We start from the raw sequence: 11026 nt of genomic DNA, 5'->3' as shown, positions 1-11026 counted from the left end.
AGAATCTGTGCTGTGACTTATTCTCCACTGACTGCTGGAAGCAGATGCTTCATCTAGAACTTAAAAAATAATTACATGAGTGTTAAAATGAGTGAACTCCTGAGCTGAGTGGACACAGTGTTATTCTGAATGAAAGATAGGTGCAAACACACCTACCCTGCTCTAATGTGCAACTCTGTTGAACCTGCTCTGAAATGCTAATGTGCCCCCTCCCGTGCTCAGACATACTAATCAGTATTGCGGCGGGGGGGAGTGGGGGGGCTAGCTTTAGAAATGAGACAAGTTCACCTGGGCTGTGCCCTGAGGGGAGAGGCTGGGCAGAGCTGGAACAGATTTTTTTGTCTCCCGTAGGAGAGGTGACTAAGGCAGCCGCAGTGCAGAATACAAAGCTGCCGCTTTGGCTTGCAGAAGGTGCCCTATTGTGTGACAAATTAGATCCCCCTCCAAACTAGTTTTGAAGACAGCGTCTCAGTTTCCCGAAGCGTTAGCACCTCTTCTCCCCTCCCCACAATACCTTTGGTGGGAAATAACGTTGTCCGCCTCTGGTGCACGTAGCTCTTCGGCTGCAGGTTGCTCAGCGGCCCCAGGTCAGGCTGTGCCCATGGAGCCCAGTAACCAGCCCTGCCAGAGTTGTAGCACCGAGCTGGTCTATAGCCAGCCCGGAGCTCGGCTGGACTCCCGCCAGTAGGACCCAGGAGTCCTGACTCCTTGCAGCTCCTGTGCTTTGATCTGCACAAGGGGGAAAAGACTGCGGGTGGGGCTGATCCCCTGCCACGTAGCGTGGAGGGGGAATGCAGCTGCTGCTGAATAACGTTGGGATATTGGTGAGCAGTAGCCACGGGGCTCTCACCTCAACACGGCGCGTGGAGCACGATTCTGACTTCTTGCAATACATAATGTACTAAATTACACTGGTAGCCTGCGACAAGACTGCTTTTTTTTTGCTTTGTGACAGCAGGAGCCTGCGTGCTGACATGGGTCTCCCTTCCAGGCCCTGCACGCAGCGGAGCATGCTTAGCTTCAGTCTCCCACGAGGCGCTCACAGCCGAGCTGAGAGAGTGAAGTACTTCCGGCGTCGCCTCCGTCCCTGTTGCCAAGCATCGCTCCCTTGCCCTCTGACCCCTCCGGCACCCCTCCCTTCGCTCCCATAGCTACAGAGGCAGGCGGCAGCCATCTTGGCAGAAGTGGCGGGGCGATGAGCGGCTCGAGGCCGAGGGTGGCGGCGCCGGGGCCGGAGAAGAAGCCGCCGCCGGGAGCCGGAGGGGTGCTGAGCCGGCTGCGGGGGCGACGGGGCTCTGGGGACGCCGCGCCGCGGTTGGTCGTGCCCCGTTCAGAGGCGGAGCTGCTAGCGCTGGAGACCGTCCGGCCCGAACACGTCCTGGGACTGAGCAGGGTCACGGAGAGTGAGTGCTGGGCCGGGGAGCAGGCAGCGCGGGGCCGGCCATGCTGCTCCCGCCCTGGGCCCCCGGCCGCCAGCTCTGAAGGACCCCCGTGCTAGCCGCGCCAGTGAGCGCCTCCCCCACATCCGACACACCCGAGTGGGAGGGTTTCCCTGAGGATTTTCTCCCGGACCCCCGTACATTTCGCCCATCGGGGAGCCCATTATCGCCACCGGGACTCCCCCCCCCGATTCCATTATCATCCCTTCAAAAACCCAATTTACCACACCCTCGAGGCGCCATTAGCAGCTCCCAGGGATCCCAGGCACCTTATGCCCGGGACCTGTTAGCATTCCCCTAGGAGCCCATAGACTTTACCCCCCTTGCCGGTCCATCATCAGTCTCTCTGAAGTGCTTGAGAGCCTCTTCTGGGGCCATCATAAGTAACCTTGTCAGGGCAGCCCAGTACCCCTTCCAGAGAACATCCCACTCTAGAACAGAGCACAAAACCAACCCGCAGTCATGTAGCACTTTAAAGGCCAACAACATAATTTATTAGGTGATGAACTTTCCTGGGGGCAAACCCACTTCTTCAGATCTGGGAACATTATTTTGTTGGGCTTTAAAGTGCTACATGACTGCTTTTTTCATTTTGTGAAGATACAGGCTAACATGGCCTCCTTTCTGTAAATAGATTAAGGACTCTGATTTCTCTCCCAGCAGCCCTATATGGCTGGGTAGATGAAAAGGTTTATAGGCAGAAGTTGTCAGGCTGTTGTGCGAGATCTCTGCTTTTCAGTTGGGTTCATCTTGATGCTCAGGCATCCAGTATGTTCTGGTTTAACAGCACCACGTATATGTGTCCACAAAGACAGAAAGGTTGGGGGACAAAATCTGTCAGGGTATGGAATCCTGAGACTGTACTGGTTCACAGGGGCCCAGATTTTTCTGTGAAGTTCCACACACCTGTGTGTTTAGGTCCCAAATTGTCTAGAATCATCAAAGTTTTGTTTTTACTTGCCTCTCTAGGATGAATATCCCTGAAATTCTGAGACTGTTTGTCAGCCTTGTTCAGTCTGCTCTTAGCATTTGTTGGTCTTTCTTTTTCCAGTAGTTTTGATGAAGGGAGCTAAACTCTTCTTCTCTTTGGCAATTTGTCTCAATTTCTTTGTTGCAGGAGTGATGCTCCTCAGGTGGTGCTCCTGTTAAACTGTGGCATAGTGAATAAATAAATTTTGTTTTCCCTCTTTGATTGGATTAGCTCACTCAGTATATACAGCTGGAGTAGTAAATTGGTTCAGTCAGCTCTGAGTCCAAATGCTGAATTTAAGTATCCTGTTTGGTTAGTTTAACTAGCAACTTGCATTGTGGTTTCCTTGATGTACCCCCCCTCCCCCCAGCTCTCCGGGATATATCCCTAAATATTCTTAGGTGCTTGGGCTCAATTAATGTACCTGAAGGCCTTTTAATACATAAGAGGAGGACCTTTAAGGCTTGCTCGTGTGGACCATATTTTCTCCTGTTCTGCATTGTGAGCAAAGGATTTTCCTAATATGTCCTCTCTTTCTTAGATTATTTATGCAAACCTGAGGACAACATCTACAATATTGATTTCACCAGATTCAAGATCCGAGACCTGGAGACAGGGACAGTTCTGTTTGAAATTGCCAAACCATCAGCTTCAGGTAGAACCTTTTGACAATGGGGAGATGGCTAGATATTATGGGATCTGGTGGAATGCAGAGGTTGCCAAGACACAAAGATCTTTCACTACGCATAGTGTTCTCAACTCACCCACGTTATCCCTTAGAATCCCTGGAGGACTGAAAATGTCTCTAAGAATGTTCTAGTTACAGTCTAAAAAGAGAATGTGGTGTAAATATAATGATAGTGAGAGGTATCTTGGAGCTAGGTACAGCACAGATCTTTGTTTATATGATCCCATAAGTGTGCCCCAACCCTGACCACAAAGGACCTGCTGTGAGGCTGAGAGAGGAATTCATTCCCTGTGATCTTTTTAGCCCTGAAATTGCCAGCAGTTCAGATTGTTCTAACGGGGCACGTCTTCACAATGGAGAATATCGGCACTGCCATGGTTGATCTTACAGAGTTCAACTTAGTGCATCTGGTAGGGATGCACTCAGTTGAATTCAGAGGTCATCCCTTTCTGCACCAGTACTCCTGCTCCTTGAAATCAGCTGGAGCAAGACCTTCCACTGTGGAGATGGCACAGAAGCTCAGATTAAGATACATTGACTCCAGCTACATAATTAATGTATCTTAATTTGACCTTCCCCTTTAGATAGTGTTTTTCCGCTTTTAAGCTAGATGGGATGTAAATCCTATTCCTGGAGATCCTTTTGCCCCCTTGGCTCTTCGAGGAGCCAGATGGTGCCCAGTTTTGGGGGACTTGTAGGTACAGTGCTGCTATTGTGATCTGATAGGATTTTATTTTTTTCACCTGAACATTAGACCAAGATTTATCGTTGTTCCATTGTTAAGCCCCAACTAATGTCCCTTTATGTGTAGGTGGCTAAAGGAAATGTGCACTCCAGATCCTGGAAGTCAAAGGCTAGTGGTTAACAATTATATACTTCCATAGTTGATTCTTGGACATGTACCTTTGTGAGCAGGGTCTTTTGATACATGTAATCAATTGTGAATGTTTGCTGTGAAACTGTTCTCTTAAATTTTTAATACTAGCAGCACATCAAAGTACAGTTCTTTGATACTACAGTACTAGATGTGTGAGCAATGTCTCAGATGGTTTCAGTACATCAGTTACAGGCTATCAGTGTGTTTCTCCTAAAATATCAGAAGATTAACCCTGAGTTGTTAAAATTTTTCTAGAGCAAGATGAGGAGGAAGAGGAAGACAGTGGAGAAGTGGACACCAGTGCAGGACGCTTTGTTCGCTATCAGTTCACCCCAGCATTTTTGCGTCTGCGGACAGTTGGTGCAACGTGAGTAAAAGGTTGTACAAAGTTGGGGGAAGTAAGGCCTCTGGTACCTAAGTACCAACCTTGTCAATTCACAAGTGAACTTAAAAACGGACTGATAAAAATCCAGGTCACAATACAAAAGTAAAAGAAGCTAAGAGTGACAGGAAAGATTCCAACATCTGCTTCTGTTTAGCAGTGATATCAGCCCTATTTTTGGATTCTCTGTGCCTTTCCTATTCTGAAGTGATCTCATGACATACATTTCTCCTGATCTGTGCGTGCAGAGTGGAGTTTACAGTGGGAGACAAGCCAGTGTCAAACTTCCGAATGATTGAGAGACATTATTTCCGGGATCGCTTGCTGAAGAACTTTGACTTTGATTTTGGCTTCTGCATCCCCAGCAGCAGGAACACATGTGAACACATCTATGAGTTCCCCCAGCTCTCAGAGGACCTCAGTAGGTATCCTTCTTCCCTCACTGAATTGGCGTTGTGCTCAAATGCAGTCTCATGTGGTGGGTCAGGGAACTAGGAACAGGTAGTTCTCGGTTAATTGAGGTTCACTGTGTAATGTTGAGCAAACTGCGTTTATGTGCTGTGTGATTGAGGTCTGGTATTTTATTTTATTGAAGCTTGTGACCCCAGAGTCACAGTGGACTTTGCACATAATATCTCAATACACAGGCCAAGAGGTAAGCTTGGTGATTTGGTGGCAATATTCTCTTAAGGCCAATGAGACACTGTTTAGGGTTTTAGCCCTCCAGGTGCTGACTTGCGTTGTTTATTTTGTGGGAGCCTGTGGAGAGCCATCTAGCTGGCAAGATGTGAGAATTCCCATTGTGGTTTTTTTGCAGGACATGCTCTGACACTGAGAGCAGAGTAGACAGGAACAAGTGACTGCTCTCTGTCACTCTTTCGGTATGTCTGGCAGACAGAGGGTGAGCTGTCTCTGTATGTGTCTTGAGTATACAATCTGAGCTGAGCAAATGATACTAGTTTTTCCACTTTCTTAATGCCAGCCAGGTCTCAGAGGAGGAATGTACTCATTCAATGCTGCTGCACTGTAGCCTGAAACAGGTTCCAGAATATGTGTGTGATAGTGATCCAGTCTCTTCCAGTTTGCTTTGACATGCAGAAGACCTGCATTCTTTGGATAGGCTAAACAGAGGTTCTGGGGTTCTCACAGTTGATGCCAGTTTGCTTCTCTTACCTCTCCTTGGGGCGGAGCTTCAAAGTGACAAAGGAATTGTTTACTTCATGTTTGTTTTCTTCTGACCCTGTGCTGCCCTTTGGGATTTGACAGGCACAGTATTCATAAGTGTAACTGACCTTTCTCTCTTACAGTCCACCTGATGGTTGAACACCCTTATGAGACCCGCTCAGACAGCTTTTACTTTGTGGACAACAAGCTGATCATGCACAACAAGGCTGACTATGCTTACAACGGGGGCCAGTAACCATTGTATTCATGTCCACCGGGTGCTGTGCTATCCCTAACCATTCCAGAGGTGCAGGAAAGGAGGAGTGCTGCTGTCACATGCCTCATGGCATCTTACTGAACCTTTTCTTCCCCCATGGACTCAAAACATGAAGTAAGAAGGCTGAGGTGGTTGTTCGTGACAGTAAAGGAAATCTCCCTGCAACATTCCCCTCCCTGGTATTCTTATGTACCCTGCCTCTGGCTTTTTCTCTGTTTCTGATGGTCCCTTGATTAGATTTTGGACTGGGGACTCTGCTAGCAGATTGATTATATGGTTTTTGTTTTAGGTTATACTCTGTACCACCCAGTGGGCAGACTGCCCTCTGTCCAGAGTGCTCAGCTGATGCATGGGCAACCTATGTCTCAGTATGAGAATCTGTTTTCTCCAAGTAGTCAGTGGAGCCTGAAAGGCAGATATCCTCTTCACTGTATAGTAGTTCGGTCTGTATGCATGACTGAGACTGGCTCCCCATGTGTGTGCACACATCCTATGCCTCCAGGGGATATTTTTAAGAAGGGCTGAATCTAGCATGCTATGTTGCAGGGATCTTCCTTCTGCTTCCTGGGCCACAACCCAGATTCTTTAATCTGTTACAGATATGTCTTGCAAGGGATTTGAGTCGAAGTGAAGGACGTTTGAAAAGAGAGATTACACTAAATGGCCATTAAATCAACCCGACAGGCTCCCTACTCCTTGAGCTGTTATGAGAGAATAGCTGGGTTATAAGTGGGGCTCAGCCATAGGGCCAAGGTGAAGCTTGCAACCATCATAATTTCCATTGCATCTATGTGTGAGAAGTTTTTCTGCTCAAACTGCACTGTGTTGGAGGAGTCTGTCCATTTAGCTTGTTCTTTGGATGTTAGTGGGAGAATCTGGAGAGTCAACTGAAGAAGATTCTGCTTAGCAGGTAGATCTTCCTAGGCTTCAGTCTTTTTATATATGTTTAAATCCATGCAACACATCTGAGGTATTATAAAAAGAGGCAATGGTGTTATATTGTGTTGTTTGGGCCAGTGCTTAGGGTTGTGCTAGTATTAAATTGGGCCTTAAATGCTGCCCAGACCAGGACATTCAAGTGCTGTTGGGAGGTGGCTGCTTATAAGTGACCTACCAGGAAGAACTGACATGATTTATCTAAACCATATGGATTTTGGCCTCTTCCAGTGTTTTGCCTGTTTAATTGGAAAATTTATATGCATGATTTAGAAAACTTCTAATGACCTCTGTGGCAATAATTACTACAGCTATTAGAGCAGCCAAACCAAAGTGTATGTTTCAGACTTATGTAGCACCTGGCATTAAAAGTGGGAAGAAATATTTGTCAGGCACTGACATGGTGTATGTCCCTGGCAGTGAAGCTGGTGTCCCCTGCTCCCTGCTGTGCAAATGTGCACTAGTGAGATGCTTAACTGGGTGTTATGTTGGGTACACTGATACCCTACCATTCATTCTCACTCTTACCCCATTGATAATTAGGTCTGCCTCTTGTGTTGAACAGTTTGGCCTTATCTATGCTAGGCAGGTTGATTGGTGCCAGTGTCATTTGTTCCCCTTATACCATTGAAATGCCCCTTGTGGCTATATACACACCGAGTACAGTTGGCTACCAGTGATGCTAGGTAATGTCGAAAGTAAACTGCTTAACAGAAATAAATATTGATTGTAACAATTGTTGTAACATGGATGTTACAGCCTAGGGGCTGTTAATAGATAAACAGTAAAAGGAACCCATTGCTCCATTTGTGTGGCAGGAGATGAATATAGTTAGCAATAGCGCAGAGGACCAACTAGCTATAAAGTATCAGGTGGGATAAGGATCATTAGAGGAGTTATAGGGGAGGATATTAATTATGGATGATACCAAAATGTCTTTTTTTTATTATTATTATTATTATTCTGGAAGGGGCATTAATAGTAAGGGACCACAACAAATACGTTGGGAGCATGAATAGGATAAAGGTGACTGGGGTGTGTGTGTGTGTGTGTGACTGAGGTATTAGAAAGCTGAGCTGTGAAGAACACTTCTGCCATTTATACCCATCAGCTCCCCAGAGATGTGTAACTATTTGATTGTTAATTCAGAATTAGTAGAGCTGGTGTATTTTAAGAAGTGTCTCTAGTTCTCCTTTTTGCTGGGCCTGTCTCCAGAGCTCCATGCACTGTGCCATGGTGATACTAAAAGATCCTTTTTCACACAAGTACACCATACTTCTTTAGAGAGGACACAACCAGCCTCAGAAAAGTGCTTTCTGTCCTAACATGTTTCAGGATGCTCAAGAGAAGAATGTCTAAAGAGATAACTAATTATCCTGAGGAGCTGGTAGGAAAGCTAGCTGAACTTTTGTGTTGTATAAATCCAGGTGCCTTTAAATATGACTTTTATCTAATTCTCTGTTTAGAGCAACTACTACTTATTTGTTCTTATGAACGTGATGGTCTCTATTTGTTCCAAGTGTAATGGATGAAGAGTTAGTTAGAAAGGTTGCATTATCATCTGAGCCAGCAATAGGGAATATTCTGAACTCAAATCGGAAGATGTATAAGATATATTATCAAACCTTTAAATAGTATCTTGGGCAGGTAGGATAATTTGACAGTGATTGTGATTGGCAGTGTACCATCTAGCTGCTGTAGAAGAGTCCATTCCAATCTACAATGGTCATTTCAAGGACCAGATGTCAGGACAGAGAAAAGACCCATGCTGCTGTTGTCTTCAAGTGAATGTGCCATCTCCTCAGCAGTAACAAACTGAAAATAGAAAGATACCAGGTACTTATCAGTTGGAAGAGAGGTGCTGCCAGTTGCATTGGTTCTTCCTGGTTCAAAAGGCTAACCCCAGAAAGTCATGCTCAGAAAAAAAGCTCATATATATTTTAAAAAAAAAAAAGGTCAGTACTATCCTGGGAGGGTCAGGCAGGTCCAGAAAGTCATGGATACAAGGTCCTTCATGAGCACAATCTAGCATTTCCTATCTCCTGGATGCTGTTGCTATCTACATTTAGAAGCAGGTATATACAGTACTCTCCTCAATCTTGTTAGGCTCTACATTTAGAAGAGGGTCCCTAAACATGATTAGCCGAGAATCTTTTTGCATCTTCAGTCTGTGTCCTAAAAGTACCATTCTTCAAACCAGTGTGTTTGAAAGGAACCAAACGGCTATCTGCTCCCATTCTGCCACATCCCATCCCCAAGTGGACTGCCCATTACAGAGAGGTATGTGTGTATGCAGAGACGGTGCTGATGGAATAAGGCAGATGTTTCTATAGCATTGGCTGTGGAGTTAATGGGTGAGAGATCAGTGTGCGACTGGCCTCCCTCTGTTGTTCTGCACTAGGCTGGGAAGGGAGTGGAACTTACGATGTAAGTAAAAGGAACAAAAAGGCAAAGATAAACCAACTCCATAAAGTATTTGTCTTCGTGACCAGTCTGAAGCATTCTCAAGGTGAGTGCTTCAAGCCCGCATGCTGTACAAGAGGAAAGGAAAACTTCTGCACAACTGTTCAATGAATGACTAAAGATTTTGTATTGCAGCTGGCATGGTAGGATCACATAGTATTACAGCTTTCGCTGTCTCTCTTCTCTCCGTTTAATTATGAACTGTCTTCCTTAGTGTATTTCCTTATGGTTTTAAGTGCTTCTCATCAGAGAGGAAAAGAACAAGAATTCTCTTCCCATTGCGGCTTCTCTGGGCTGGGATTTTCATTCCGCTTCTCTAGACAAAGTACAGGAATAATGGATAAAAATGTTTGAAAGCAGGTGTGTTAGTGAAAATGAATCAGGAAGATGGTGAATAATAGTTTGTGGTAAGTGGTGGAGCAGCAAGGTATGTTTTGCCAAGTAGTTCGGTAACTTTATTTCCAGGTTCTGTGCTTCGTTAGATCCAGCCTTGTCTTCTGGTCCACTGTCTTGTCACATGGTTTTTGAGCTTTGTGGTGCCTGTCTAATGTAAGACACTTTACACAGTAGCCCACATCCACCTTGCCACGTGCACAGATGACTGCTGTCAAATAATGTGCAACTCGAGTATCAGATGCAATTCTTGGAACTATAAAACACTGCTCTATCCCTGAGACTTAATGGTGAGGGCAAAGCTAATGAACAGCTGGCAATGTCTAACAAGCAATTCCTCTTCAGGAGTCAAGGAAGATACCAAACACTAGCAAATATCGTGGTCATCTGTATTGACTTTTAATTTTATTTTTTGTTTTTGTTAATGAGGTAAAATTACAAACATATTAGATGTGGGCTTTGGCCTGGTAGCAAGTTGCCAATGCATCTCTGTGTCCCAAAGCTTGGACATTCCTGTCGGAGTATTTGTAACATGATATAGTTAGTGTTTCACTATCACATGAACAATTTGCTTTAGGGGAAATGGAACCCAGCATCCATAGTTCCTTCATTCTGTAAATCAGATATTTGAACAAGCTCAGCATTTGCTTCTACTTGGGACTGGCTCTGCACTTGGTGACGTCTTTCACCCTGGGAGCCCTCCAAGTCTTGGTCCATTGCATTGTCTCCATATCACCCGTGTCTGTCCTTTTAGATCCTCTTGCGTGCTGCAGGTTCCCCTTAGTTTACAAAGGACAGTAGGAGTTTAGTGGAGATTTAACAGAAATATATTTTTTTCTTTGTAAAGATATTTTTCACAGAGAATTCAAGAAGCATCAATGAAGCTGCTTGTGATATTTCCCTCCCCTGCTGTCCTTCTACCTTGGAGCCTCATTTTGCTGTGTCTTGTCATGTCTCTCCTTGTCTGGAGTAAACTAGGCAACTTGTTTGTATAAAATGTTATTTTGTCCCAAGCAATAGTAATAAACCAGGATTTTCACAAGATTGGTACTGAGTAATTTCTTGGCTCACTTACCTTTCACCAGCTCTCAACACAGGGCAGACTCCAATGTTCAAACTCACATTGAGTGGTTCTTGAACTTTTTGTATTGACAACTCTTTCACACATCATGCCTCTCAGTGCAACCCTTATAAAATAAAAGGAGGGGGGTGTGTTAAATGTAATTTAACAGGGGTTGGAAGCCCTCCATTAGACCAGGGATGGGGAATCCCCAGCCTGTGGTTAAGATCTGGTAACCACCTTGCTTGGATCCATCCCTGAAGGCTCGGGGCTCCTCTTCAGCATCCAGGCTTCTGTGGAGTGGGGTTGTAGAGCCTCATGGGCTGGAGTAAGGCAAGCTGAGGCCAAGTCCAGCCCATGGGCTTTACCTGGAGGGG

The 11026-nt window shown here is 45.5% G+C and overlaps 1 protein-coding gene across 1 annotated transcript; it reads left to right on the top strand.

Annotated features, from left to right (window-relative positions):
- Positions 1–1150: 1150 nt before the first annotated feature.
- UNC119B (unc-119 lipid binding chaperone B) lies at positions 1151–9571 on the top strand. The gene is made up of 5 exons (XM_075012831.1): positions 1151–1403; positions 2951–3064; positions 4230–4341; positions 4605–4777; positions 5664–9571. Exons 1-5 carry the CDS (start codon positions 1196–1198, stop codon positions 5774–5776), a joined length of 720 nt encoding a protein of 239 aa, XP_074868932.1. The 5' UTR covers positions 1151–1195; the 3' UTR covers positions 5777–9571.
- Positions 9572–11026: the final 1455 nt, after the last annotated feature.

This window comes from Carettochelys insculpta, chromosome 18, assembly GCF_033958435.1.
Source record: "Carettochelys insculpta isolate YL-2023 chromosome 18, ASM3395843v1, whole genome shotgun sequence".
In the NCBI taxonomy this organism is placed as follows: Eukaryota; Metazoa; Chordata; order Testudines; family Carettochelyidae; genus Carettochelys; species Carettochelys insculpta.
The sequence above is the reverse complement of the archived record's forward strand: the minus strand, read 5'-3'. Positions and strand labels throughout refer to the sequence as shown.

Bases quoted from the DNA above. Each gene is read 5' to 3' on its own strand.
- UNC119B (XM_075012831.1), top strand. From the start codon at position 1,196: ATGAGCGGCTCGAGGCCGAGGGTGGCGGCGCCGGGGCCGGAGAAGAAG. The intron at 3,065-4,229 runs GTAGAACCTTTT...AAATTTTTCTAG, and splicing joins TGCCAAACCATCAGCTTCAG to AGCAAGATGAGGAGGAAGAG. The intron at 4,342-4,604 runs GTGAGTAAAAGG...CTGTGCGTGCAG, and splicing joins CTGCGGACAGTTGGTGCAAC to AGTGGAGTTTACAGTGGGAG.